This window comes from Danio rerio, chromosome 16, assembly GCF_052040795.2.
Source record: "Danio rerio strain M-AB ecotype USA chromosome 16, GRCz13ab, whole genome shotgun sequence".
Taxonomy (NCBI): domain Eukaryota; kingdom Metazoa; phylum Chordata; class Actinopteri; order Cypriniformes; family Danionidae; genus Danio; species Danio rerio.
The window spans coordinates 31,009,723-31,024,139 of NC_141036.1; the positions used below are offsets into that span (position 1 = coordinate 31,009,723).

At 35.0% G+C, this 14,417-nt stretch overlaps 1 protein-coding gene across 9 annotated transcripts in view; it reads right to left on the reverse strand.

Annotated features, from left to right (window-relative positions):
- esrp1 (epithelial splicing regulatory protein 1) overlaps window positions 1-12,397 on the reverse strand; it is a 31,696-nt gene extending 19,299 nt beyond the window's left edge. For 3 of the 9 annotated variants that reach the window (XR_015510549.1, XR_015510550.1, XM_087285955.1), the window contains exons 1-10: window positions 12,050-12,397; window positions 10,655-10,783; window positions 10,254-10,367; window positions 10,024-10,138; window positions 7,361-7,459; window positions 7,217-7,271; window positions 6,038-6,148; window positions 5,781-5,913; window positions 5,471-5,513; window positions 3,428-3,729 (exon numbers count right to left, since the gene is read on the reverse strand). Coding sequence is in view for 7 of the 9 variants with exons in the window: in XM_087285955.1 (XP_087142081.1) it covers window positions 3,428-3,729; window positions 5,471-5,513; window positions 5,781-5,913; window positions 6,038-6,148; window positions 7,217-7,271; window positions 7,361-7,459; window positions 10,024-10,138; window positions 10,254-10,367; window positions 10,655-10,783; window positions 12,050-12,181 (1,233 nt within the window). In the remaining 2 variants the exon portion in view is untranslated. 9 annotated transcript variants of the gene reach the window in all.
- Between the last annotated feature and the right edge of the window lie 2,020 nt (window positions 12,398-14,417).

The following is a 14,417-nucleotide window of genomic DNA, read 5'->3' on the forward strand; positions in this document are numbered from 1 at the left end:
AAACAGTGGTCTTCTGTTAACGCAAGTGAATGACTGCCAGCGTTTTAAGAGCAACTGCTTACATTATTACTTGCTTGTTTTTTTACCCTAGATATTGCAGCCTATATAAAAAAGCAATAATATGTTTGTATGTGCAATCCCAATTGGCAAGACTGACTTTTAACAGTTTCCCCAAGGTTTGAAATATGCCATTGCACAACAGGGTGCTTACAATGCAAACGGTTGTGATTGCACTCAGAACTATTTCTCAGTGGATTAAAAGTAATACTGCAGTAAGTGATGTTCAGTTTCTTGCACAGACCAATTTTTTCACAGTTTAGTCATGCTGTAAAAAATATGTTTACATAAAAAATAATGTCTTTATGTTACTTTAAGTCATGGGTCTCAAAGTCAATTCCTGGAGGGCCGCAGCTCTGCACAGTTTTGCTACAAGCCTGATCAAACACAGTTGATCCAATTAATCAAGGTGTTTAAGACTACTAGAGACTATTAAGCATGTGTGAGTTGGAAGTGGTTGGAGCTAAACTCTGTAGAGTTGCGGCTCTCCAGGAATTGAGTTTGAGACCATTGCTTTAAGTAAAAAATCTTTTAGTTGATTAATTTTTTAAAAATATATATTTTAAAAGTTTTTCACCTATATTGTATAGGATTGTAGAGATGACACAGAAATACATAAGGAGCAGAGAAAAGGGGAAGGATCAGCTAAAAACTTTGAGCCAGAAATCTAACTCAGGTCTCCGTGAGTGCTGTATGTCAGCACACTTTACCACAAGGCTTTTGGTGCCGACAAGTTTTTGTATCTTTAGTCAGTTTAGTTGATATAAGTTGAGATGACTAGAAAAGTTAACTTCATTCAACAAAAAAAAATGAAGGCAGCTAGAACTCTTTAGTGCAGGAGCCACAGGCATTTATTTGGTTTGCTTGTATAGACCATTTCAATGTGGTCATGTTATTGGCCCATAAACATTTCCTGCTTGTTATCAAACTATTTCATAACTATAACAAAAGGCAATTCAATCATGACTTAGGGCTCTATTTTGACAGTCCATGCTCAGTGTAAAACGCAGGGCGCAAACGCTTTCAAGGCGAGTCAGAATGCATTTTTGCTAATTTAAGGACAGGAAAATCCGCTTTGCGCCATGGCGCATGGTCTAAAAGGGTTAAGTTTATTATCTTAATGAGTTATAAGTGTGTTTTGAGAATAAACCAATCAGAGTCTCATCTCCCATTGCCTTTAAGAGTCAGCTGCGTCGCGCCATAAGCGCATTTGCTATTTACAGGACGTAAATTAAGTGTAAGTGGAAAAACTGAGCATTTCACAAACAAACAGTTAACAGTTAACAGAAAACTGTTAAACAAAGCATCTACCACGCGAGAATGATAGATAAAAGATCTACCTTCACTTTCGCTCTCGTGGATAGGGAAACCTTTACGCACAGACATCAATTAGCCTATAAATAATTAACTGCGTTAGTTAAGCGCAAATATTTGTTTCAAAACTATTTCTAAATTCAGTTCTAATTTCCAGCAAACGAATAAATGAACAATAATAACGAAGTGTGCTCAAAAACAATAACAATAAAAAATTATATCCTAAAACACATGCTGTGCCCCATATGGTCAAAACCTGCAGGTGGGCAAATCTAAGCTTGTTTTTAATAAAACAAATATAAATATGGATATAATAAATAATACTGCTAATAATAATAACATTATACAAAAGCAAATTGTTATGAATGAACTGAAAAAAGCCTCCCGAAATGAAGAAGGCATAAAAGCAGTGGTTTTTCATATTTATGTAGGCTAGAAAATAATATGCATTGTTATTTCAATTGTAATTGTGCACATATAAGTGCAAATACATTTGCTATTTAAACAGCTTGGCGCAACGCCTCAAAATGACTCTTGCGCCAAGCTGAAACTAGCAAAAGACTATTGCGCCGCGCCTTGCGCCACATTGCGCCGGGTGTATGATAGGGCCCTTAATGTTAAAACAGCTATCATAAAGTTATTTATCAATATTTGCCTCTTTTGGATTCTCGTATGCTATAGAAATTTAAAATTTAAAACATGCAATATGTTAGGACCATTGTTTTTGTTTCACTCAAAATGGTCTATTTGTTTATTTGACTCTCAAAGTGCTGGTAGCTGTTAACTTAATGAATCAGCAAGGACCACATTTTCAGCTAAAACTCTTTTTTTAGTTTTCACCTTAAGAACTTAAATAAACTTGGATGGCTTGAGGGTAAGTAGATGAAAACAGTATAATTGTTGGATGAATTTTTCATTTTTGGAGTGTCAAAATGACTGATTTGGAAAATCTAATCAAAGAAGGCAGGGAGTTACTGTTCACAGACACCAAACAGGATTTTCAGTCCAAGAACTTGAGGTATAATGCAAGTAGCTCAATGTTTAATATTTGACAGCTGGTTTACAATTAAATGCAAAAAGACTAAATGTAATACCCTCTGACGTCATATACTGGACTTTTCTCTGTTTTTGATATTTTAAATAGGAATTATTTAAATAAGTTATGGGATTGATGTAATTTATGATGGGAAATGAAACATATTTTGCACATATTCACTCCTATTCTTGCTTCAAATATTAGTTCAGAAGAGTTTTGCTTATGTGTTCTTTATTTTCTTTTATCCATTGAATTCTTTAATCATTTGGAAACAAAACAAATATTTTTCCCCATGTATTAACTTGTTTTTAATTTGAAAAATTATTATATGTTTATATGTTTATATATGTCAAATGTCAAAAATGTCATTCAGTGTAACAGTAGTTTATGTACCCAAAATATTTCTGAAAATAAGAATCATTTGATGATATATTATTGCTATTTTAAATGTTTATACCTTTCCACAGGCAGAAAATTACAATCATTTATATAATAAATATATATATATATATAAATAATATAATTATATAATAAAAATAATAAAATTGAGTAATTGAGTATGATCACTTATTCTTTGATACATTTTAGTACATCCAGGTCAGAATAAGCATATTGTTGGTTTTATATATATATATATATATATATATATATATATATATATATATATATATATATATATATATATATAAAACCAGGCCTGAAATTATTTATACCCCTGACAAATTCTGACTGAAAGTTTTGGACAAAATTTTTAAAAAGCTGAGCAATACTTTTTCCACAATTTTTCATCTTCTACATAATTTTGTTATATTCTGGGAGAAGTCTATGTCATAAAAAACTTGCTGGTTGAATAAAAGTAACTTTAAATCAGAATTTGCTAGGGTTATGAATAATTTCAGGCTTGACTGTACAGTACGTTATATTCAATAATCATGTAACATCATTTCACCCATATCCATCCCCTAAAACCTTGCATTCCACAAAATTATTGACTTCAAACCAAACAAGCTCTTCTCTCACCTGTTGCACCTCAGCTGCTGTGCTCTTGAACAGCTCGATGTATCGCTTTCCCAGCATGTCCTTATGTTTTTTCAGTGCGTTCTGAGCGTGTTCCTCGCAGGAGAACAGGACGAATGCATCCCCAGTGGGCCTGCCATCGGGAAAACGTACAAATAGAATGCCTTCGCTGCCGTCCGTCACAGGACAAGACGGGGAGAAGAACTGCAGAACCTGCTCTGCGGTGGCATTGAACGGAAGTCCACGCATGCGGACGATAATCTGATTCTCCCTTGACAGAAAACTGGCCACTTCATTAGAGGTACCTGTTAAGTATTCACACAAATGAATCAGCCACTGTAAAATACAACAGCAACAATATGAATCCAAAGCAAATAGAACTGGAAACCAAATGATATAGCCGGTTTATGTTACTACATTATTATGCTAACAAGAAAAACTAGAATGTGAATGGCTATCTACATTTAGGATGGGAAAAGTAAAGAAAGCCAGTTCCTGTTTGAATTCCTGTTAACAATTTCAGACAGTTATTGTACCAAACAGTGTTTTTACAAGAAACTATATATTTCTTTGGGGACGGTGGGTATTTGTATTGCTAAATGACGAGATTTTCGTAATTAATGTAGTTTAGATCTCATTAAAGTTGTGTTTACAAATATTGCATTTTATATGTATGATACAGTAAGGAAAAAAGTATTGAACACATTGCGTTTTTTTCCTGGGAATAATATTTCTAAAGGAGATGTTAACATGGAATTGAACCACATTTTTGTAAAAACCAGAACAATACAAGCATAAATATAAAACAAAACAATAAAATCTGGAATGAAACAAGAAGAAAGTACTTAATTAGTGTATTTAATACTTTATAGAAAAGGCTTTTTTGGTGATGGCAGCTTAAAGATGCCTCTCATATAGGGAATGAAGCCAAAAGAATTGCTCGGGTCTGAGTTTTTGACTTCAACAGTGTAAAAGTCTTGATGGTTCTGTGGATTTCAGCTATCTAATTTGATCTTTATTTTGTATTTTATATTGGATTCAAGTGAGGTGATTGGTTGGGCCATTCTACAGCTTGATTTTCTTTCTCTAAAAGCATTGGAGAGTTTTCTTGTCTGCATTTTGAATCATTGTCTTGCTGAAATGTCCACCCTGATTTCGTCTTCATCCTCCTGCCAATGTAGATGTTGGACTGAAGCAGCTAATATTCATTTACAATGAGGAAGGGCAGAGGGTTGCTGATTAACTACTGAGAGATTTCAGCTGCTGTCTGGACATTTACTGCCTTTCTTCTCCTACCTTTCATCATGTGTTCAATACTTTTTTCTTGCATCATTTAATTTTATTATTCATTCATTCATTCATTTATTTTCTTGTCGGCTTAGTCCCTTTATTAATTCGGGGTCGCCACAGAGGAGTGAAACGCCAACTTATGAAAGTTTTTACGCAGCGGATGCCCTTCCAGCCCCAACCCAACTCTGGGAAACATCCACACACACATTCAGACACACACTCATCCACTACGGACAATTTAGCATACCCAATTCACCTGTACCGCATGTCTTTGGACTTTGGGGGAAACCGGAGCACCCAGAGGAAACCCACGCAAATGCAGGGAGAACATGCAAACTCCACACAGAAACACTAACTGAGCTGAGGTTCGAACCAGCGACCCAGTGACCTCACTACCTACTGCGCCACTGCTTCGCCCTTCATTTTATAATGTAAAAGTTAATTTGTAAGCTAATTGAATTTGTTTTCTTTGCATATATACATTTCTTTGGTTGTTAACAACATCTGGTAAAAAATTCAAGTCAACGGTAAAAAATATGTTTTTAAATACTTATTTTCCCCATTGTAATAAAACAAAAATAATAAGATGATTGTATTTTGGTCTTAAATATAATTTTTCAAGGAATTTAATTAAATATGAAACCAGTTTTGAATGAATATAAGTACCAGTTCTCAAATCCCAACCCTATCCACATGCAAACCAAAATATCACAATCATGCAAACTTAAGGAACAACAACAAAAAAGTCTTTTTTACCTCCTGCTATCTTTAGAAAGTCTTCACCTGTTGCCTTGTAAACCTGCAAAGAAATGTCACAGTTATTTACAAACAATGAGTGTGTTTGGATGTTTCCAGTTTTGAGTTGCAGCTGGAAGGGCATCAGCTGTGTAAAGCATTAGCTGGATAAGTTGGTGATTCATTCTGCTGTGGTGACCCCAGATAAATAAAGGCACTAAGCCAAAAGAAAAGGAATGAATGATTTTTCTGGACAGCCTACTGTAACTTTTCATAAACAAATAATGTAAAAACAATATTTTAGTGTTAACAGCTTTATGAATGTCTTTACCTCAATGTATCTGCCCCCCATGTGATGCTTGTGTCTCTGCAGTGCCAAATCTCTGTGCTCTTCACTCTCAAACCGCACTAATGCTTCTCCATTCCTCCTGCCCTGAGCATTTAGACACAGCGCAGCACCTCCTCTACACACCCACACATACACACATACACACACACACTGATTAATCAAACACACTGACACTGTGCTCAGACTGAATGTTGATCATGATGATATTAATCAGAGTTGCCTCTGGGATGTTTGCATACTTGGCGATGTTGAGGCCCCTGAAAAACCGTGCAATGTCCTGGTCTGAAGACTGCCATGGAAGACCCCGAGCTCTGATCACTGTGTTATCATCCACTCTCTCCATTTTACTGCTAGAATTATTTAAAAAACATACATTAAGAAGCATTTCAAAGTTAAGAGACCACTTGTCTTCCAATTTTCTGATACAAAAACAGATATTTATTCCACCTATTATTACTTTCTTAACTCTTCTGAAGGTAAGAAATACAGTGATCAGCATATATAAGTACACCCTTCACAAATCTCTTTCAAATACATGTTTTTAACAGGAAGTTCTACAATATTATATTTGTGCATATACATTAGATTAGTCTGTGCTGAAGTCCAATCTGGATCTTATATAACAAAATAACTTACAATAAAGGTCCAAAAGCTAGTACACCCATATTTATGTGTTATAGAATATATTAAATATGAATTTTAAAAAGTGGAAAAATCAAGAGAAGCAAAAAAATGGAAAAATATTTTGAAACTTTGTAAGTTGTAATTTTTTTTGCAATATTTTGCTTGAATTTAATTGTATTATTTTTCCATTTCTAAATATGTTTGGTGACTAAAATATAATTTTATAAATGGATAAAAATATTCATTTTCAAATTAGGGTGTATTCAATTATGCTGATCACTGTAGATTGTGTTTAGTATATTTTACATATAAATTACATTACATACAAATTACATACTTCTAATAAATGTAATAAATTGTAATGTTTTATAATAATTTTTAAATATATAATAAGTTATAAATAATGATTACTAATTTTATTACTAGAAAATCCTTTCCGGTTTTATAAATTGTCACAATTCGGATATGAATTTCATTTAGAATTAAAAAATGTTCAGTTAAAAAATAACAACAATAAAAAAACATTAAAAACTGTAATGCTGGTAGAGTATAACATTTCTAATCACTTTCATTAATTGTAATAAATTTTAATAATAATAGTTAAAATTTGAATAATAGGTTATAAATAATGATTATTTTATTAATATTTTAATAATTATTTATAAGTAAATATTATTCAAATAGGAATTAACATTTGAAATTTAAAAATCTCCACAACAATAATAAAAACTGTAATGTTGTTACAGTACAACTGAGACAATATTTACAAAGGTATACAGAGGAAACACTCTTACCAGGTGCCTGTCTCAAACTTTTCATTCACTTTTTCAGGAAAAGTGAATTCGTGGCCTATAAAAAGAACAAAGCAGGTTTGCAAAAGAAACACTTATGACTCCTAAATCCATATTTATTATATCCAACAAGATGCTACGACTTACAGGTAGGCTCTGAGATGAGCGCTAAAACAATATCCACCATCTGCTGAACCTTGTATGCAGTGAAAGCATGAAGAGAAGAATCCACTGCCACATTCAGATCTAATCACAAACGCTGTCAAGGAAAACAGAGTCTATGTTTTTTTGTTTTTTTTTGTCACTAGTGGTGACACCCTAATTACCAGTTAATGACATAGTAAAGATGCAAGCAACATGTTGGACAAGTTTTTAAAATCAAAAGCACCGTTGAAACATGGTAGTCTTCCAACAAGGCACAATAGAAACATGGAAGCAGAGAATGACTTTCGATTAACCTTTCTGACTGGGCAGAGGGCTGTGCTGATGCATTGTGTGTCGGCATTAAGACGTTATAGCGTAGGTGTGGCAGGTTAAGCTTGTTGGCTAAACACTCTTGGCTTTCTCTTGCTGGCTCAATCAAACCCACACTATTGTGAGTCTATTTGCATTTCAAAACCTTGGGATCATGCAGCCAACACCCTGTTGCTTCTCTCCCTCTCATACACACTCAAACGCAGCTTCCTCACACCTGATGTAAGGGAATTATCAACTAATAGGTGTATTAATCTAGTCTCGTCTATTTAGGACTTCAGAGAAGACTAACATTAATAAGCATTTCACATGTTTAAGCATAATCTATCTTTAATAATCTATCTTTATCTGTCTTCAGGAAAAGATTGTAGCCTCAATGTTGAAATCATTTGAAATCTAGTTATTTCTAAACATTACAGTAGTTTTTTATTCACATATGTGGCTTTGCCTAAAGGTATTCTTCACCCAAAAATAAAAACCACATCATCATTCAGGGATAGCTCACCCCAATATGAAAATGTAATTACTATTTACTCACCCTAATGTAGTTTCAAATCGATATGTGTGTCTTTGTTCTTTTGAACACAAAAGAAGATATTTTGAAGAATGTGGAAACTGGAAGCCATTGACAGCCATAGGGAAAATACTATGGAGGTAAATGGGTCCAAGTTTCCAAATTTTTTTCAAGATATCTTGAAAGGAAAGGAACTCAAACAGGTTTTAAACAAGTGGAGGGTGAGTAAATGACAACAGTGTTGTAATTTTTGGGTCGACTGTCACTTTCACCATGTCGTCATTTTGGAATTATAAGGTTCTATCTGCATTCTGAATGATTTTGAGATATTGAGCTTCGACGTTTTTGCATTCTATATAGCAAACAGTATGTGTGTAACATTTGTTTTTTATAATAAATAAAAAGTCTTAAAATGTAAACAACTTATAAAAAACATCCCATAATATAAATAAGTTGTCATTTGATAAGAATATGTCAATGACTTGAATCAATGTCAATGAATTTTGACAAAAACGTCAGATCAACTTTATCCTTCTAAGGTGACGATGTTTGCTATTGTAAACCAAGATGATCAACCCCATGTTTACTCACATACAAAATATTTACCTTTAAATTCAGCAGAATAAAGAAATTCATACAGGTTTAGAACAACTTGGTGGTTAACTAACCTCACTGTATTACAGTAAAATGCACACAATTCCTTCATGTTGTCCTAACACAAATCGATTAAGTTAAGTCAATCATTTTTTTATTTAAGTGGACTGAACATAAACCAGTTACGTTGTCCCCCCCCCCAAAAAAAAAAACTTAAGAATTGTGTTGTTTCTACTCATTTTAAATAAGTAGTTTAAACAAGTTATTTTTGACTGCTGTTAATGGAACAGTAAACTAAAATTAACACTTAATCATTATTTAGGGTGCTTTCACACTTGGTTCATTTGCCTGGACCGTACCCAAGTTTAATTGTCTCCCCTTGCCAACTCCTCGAGTTTCGGTTGGTTTGTATTCACACTGTCTTTTTTCCTTCTGAACCCCGGTACGCTTGCGTCATCGAGCTGCTGTTAGATGCTAGGTGACGGTCACGAAAGCAAGCGCCGAAATGGAAAGACGTCCACACATCGCGGTCATTCTGCTTTAACTGAACCTTTTGGTTTTGGACATACAGAAAGCGACTTGAGTCCATCTTGTAAACATAAAATGTTGTAAACATTCAGAACATCACACAGGGTCTGCAGAAGCTGTTTTTGGAGGAGACAAGCAGACATCACTGTGTATCACTGTGTTTGCCCTGGCTCAGTCTCGCGCATGTCACCAAGGTACGAAACATGACATACACACACACGAATGTACCAGAAGTGAACCGTACCAGAGTTCGCATGAACCGTACTCCAGACCAACTCTTTCAGGCGGACTCAGGAACGGTTCACAGGTGTGCACCCAAGTTCAGAAGACACGTACTAGCTAAAGACACATACTAGCTAAACGTACCGTACTATGATGTCAAACGAACCCGGGTGCAGACCAAAAGTGCTAGTGTGAAAGCACCCTTACTCACCCTCATATTGTTCCAAACATCTTTTAAACAACATTTTGAAGAATGTTGGTAACCAAACAGTAATAGTCAAAAAACTAATAAATGGAAGTCAATGGCTACAGTTACTCTGTTTATCAACAACATTCTTCCACATATGTTTTGTCCTCAGAAGAAAGCGATTTATACATGTTTTGAACAAGTGATGGATGAGTAAACATGTAATACACAATTTCTAAAAATAAACTATACAATGGTACTTGCCTTTTAAACAACATAAAAAAAGGATACGGTCAGCCATGACCTGAAGATTCAAGTCTTTCAATTTCACTTCTGATGGGAATTCTTTCTTAAACTCTTTCCGCAGGTCAAAGAACGAGAAGAAACAATCCGGCAACAAAATATTCTGAAAAATATGAAAGAAAGCTGTCATGAACGAACACACATCTGCACTAGCTAAACTTCCACACAATGCATTAGTCACAAATATCATATTGGCTGCAATATTTGGAGATTGTCACCTTGCTGGAAGCCTCGGGATGCAAGACTTGGCGCACGTGAAGCTGTCCATCCGTACACAGGTAGAAGGTGTTTCCTGCACCTGTGTCCACTTCAGCACACAACCTCTGATTCAACTGCACACACAAAGACGCTATTTGAGTAAACGCCACTTTTATGTGGCATTTAATGCATACCCATGAAGCTCCTTGTGCAAACATCAGTCCACAAGCTGTTAAATAATATGCTTAATAGTCAGTAAAGATGTGCATTGGAGTTTAAATGGGTATAGGCAGACCCTGCAATAATGGGAGATTGTATAGAAGTTTCTTTTGAAAGGATTTACACTGAATGCAAACTTCCCAACACAACATGTCATATTCAATGTTGATTCATGAAGAACAGATTTTATGAGAATGATCACCTGATCAATGGCGACTTCGAGGGGATCTACAGGTGTCAAAGCCTCATCTGTGAGTCCGCTGAGCTCCTGACACTCTTCCGAGAGTTCAATGTGGTCCGGTTTGACTAGCAGTTCATTTACCTGACCGGCCTTAACCAATGGAGAAAGAAAAGGTATGATCATTTCTAACAACATATACATTTCCATAAGCAAATAAGTTAATAGATAGATAAATAAATAACAGCATGGGGATAGATAGATAGATAGATAGATAGATAGATAGATAGATAGATAGATAGATAGATAGATAGATAGATAGATAGATAGATAGATAGATAGATAGATAGATAGATAGATAGATAGATAGATAGATAGATAGATAGATAGATAGATAGATAGATAGATAGATAGATAGATCTATACAATATTATATTTGTGCATATACATTAGATTAGTCAGTACTGAAGCCAAATCTGGAGCTTATCTAACAAAATAACACACAAAAAACTGACCAAAAACTAGTACACCCAAAATTTTATGTTTTTGAAAAATATTAAATACAAATAGAAAAAATAGAATAAATAGAAAAAAAAATCAAGAAAAGCAAAAACACGTAAAAAGAATTTGTTATATTTTGCTTGAATTTAATTGTATTATCTTTCCATTTCTAAATATGTTTGGTGACTAAAATATTATTTTAATAAATATATATGTTAAGTAAATCTGTTTTGTTTGAACACACCAAAATACATTGCCTATATTCACTGAGAAATGGATTTTATTTTATTTTTTTCAAAATGGGCTGTACTCTATGCTGAGCACTGTATATAGACAGACAGACAGACAGACAGATCTGTACATTTAACTGAAAATGTTCTGGTTATTTTTTGCATATTAATTTTCAACGTTATTAATTATTTTACGGTGTAGTGTCATTTCAGTGTCATATCTACAGCAGTCTTGTAGTAAAAGTCTGAAATTGTTTTTATTTTTCTATTTGGTTTACATTTTACGTTTGGTTTGTATTTTGTAATTTTTAGTAATTGTTTAACATCTTTGTATTTTTTTGTTTTTTACTTTTTATACATGTGTTCTTATTAATTTAGGTAGTTGATGATTTATGCACATAATGTAAATGATTGAAGTTGTATTGTTTAACTGCAATAATATGCCTTCTAATTGATATGTGTAGCCTATAAAACATGTCACACTTTCACAAACTATTGATAAATGCTAATTACATAAATACCTAAATAATTTAGTTTCTTGATTTTTGTTGTCAAAAAACTAACATATACAGATCAATTATTATTAACCTTCTCTCTCTTTCTCACCTTTACTAGAATTACTACACACACAACCGCTCATACACAAACACACACACACAGAGACCATCATGGGGAAATATGAAATTACCTTTTTAGTTGCTAAATCCACAACTTGCCAAACCAGCTGTACAATTTCCTTCTCATCTGATCCCAACTTATCCCCACTTGCTCCAGATGTGGTGGTGAATAAAAGCACCAAATAGTCGGGATTAACCGTCATTTTTAAGAAAGAAAAAAAACTATTGTCACCACCCCGATAGCAAAAGCAAAACCCTAGAGATCAAATCCAGGTGACAGAGAAGCGAAGAGCCCGGTGACCCCCACACCTATACGGACAGATCAGTGCCGGGTTCGGACTCGCCTTATTGCGTCCAGTTGCCTTTTAATTGCGCGATAATCGATGCAAAACAGTCCGAAACCCGTGGCTCTGCTCCGCAATGGCTGCTCGGATCGCGCTGGTTTTGTGTGCGCCCTACCTGGCCACCACCCACGTGACACAGGTAATAGATACCTGCCCGAGAGAAAGCCCTCCTACTGCTGCTGCTGAGAAACAAGGACGTGGCACGGCACGCCGAAAACCTGTCTGGTGTGAGGGAATTCAGGATCTGTTTATTACAGTCTGCTAATAAAATAAACCAGCGGTAACACCTGCTCACCTGCCATCAAACACGAACAGGACGCAATGTGTAAAAAATGACGCAAGGCCGTTTACGGTGTCATGTTACTACTTGGTAACTACCGTGTAATAGCCTGACAAAACAAATCCGTAATGAACATTTCGATATTTTAATGATCTCATTATAGGCCTAAAGCACAGGTAAGCTGTGATGGAAGAGAGTGTGCATTCTCTTACAAAAGTTAATGATGGTTTACTACAAAAACAAATTAATTATTGGAGTTTTACCATAGTAACACAAATTCAGCATGTTTTGTGAGACTATAGTTTAGCTACTTTAAAACTAAACATTTTTTTGCTAGTTTTATTCATTCATTCTTTTTCTTTTGGCTTAGTCCGTTTATTAATCTGGGGTCGCCACAGCAGAATGAACTGCCAACTTATCCAGCATATGTTTTACGCAGTGGATGCTCTTCCAGCTGCAACCCAGTACTGGCAATCACTCATACACATGCACTAAGGCCAATTTAGGTAATTCAATTCACCTATAGAGTTTGGACTGTGGGGGAAACCAGAGCACATGGAGGAGATCCCACGCCAACACAGGGAGAACATGCAAAGTCCTTACAGAACTGCCAACTGACCCAGCCTGGACTCGAACCAGCAACCTTATTTCTGTGAGGCGACAGTGCTAACCACTGAACCATTGCGTTGTCTTGCTCGTTTTACTGTCATTTTAATTTTCATATGGGTTGTTTAATAATAAACTCTTATGAACTAGTTTTATTTTTGTAAAATTGTATTTTTTGGCATATTAATTACATAGGCATGGTTTGACTGGTTACTAATACCATGGGTTAGCATTGAAAAAAGACATGGTTAATTATAGGCCTACCCTCATTTGATTAGGATTGGTATATAAGGAAAGACCAAAGTTCAACGGGGTCAGTTATTTCAATATAGGCCTAAGTCAATAAGTGTAACATAAACTATTGGTTTAATGGCACTTTCTTCTTTTACAACAAGACCGTAGCAGGGGGGTTTGAAAGACCCACCCCCTACTGACAAAATCCAGAATTTCGCCGCTATACAAGCTCTTTTGCCTCATTTTTTAAAATGCCATCATAAATGGTGAAAATAGCAGATAGAACGCAAGCTGCAAATGTAGACAAAAACATTCATTTTCTTTTCGGCTTAGTCCCTTTAATAATCTGGGGTTGCCACAGCGGAATGAACCGTCAACTTATTCAGCATATGTTTTGTGCTGCAGATGCCCTACCAGCTGCAACCCATCTCTGGGAAATATCCATACACACTTATTCACACTCACGGACAATTTAGTCTCCCCAATTCACCTATACCGCATGTCTTTGGACTGTGGGGGAAACCGGAGCCCCCGGAGGAAACCCATGCGAACGTGGGGAGAACATGCAAACTCCACACAGAAACGGCAACTGACCCAGCGGAGGCTCGAACCAGCAACCTTCTTGCTGTGAGGCAACAGCACTACCTACTGCGCCACTACGTCTGCATGTAGACAAATGTAATTTTTAATTATTCAAATGAACACATTCTGACTGAGAAAATGAGCTGGCCAGTTTGTTATTTGCTTGTAAGGCTAAAGTTTTTTTTTTACTTAAAACAAGTTTTAACAAATTACTAATTAGTTTTAATGATGGATGAAAATAAATTTGTATTTCAAAAACAAGCATATTTTCACATCTCTTTGTTGAACATTTATAATTAAAAAGTCTCATTACATTATTAATAAAACTGTAATAACTTACAGTTTAAATGCACATTTGTAAATAAACACTTTGTAATAAAACAGCAAGGTAAG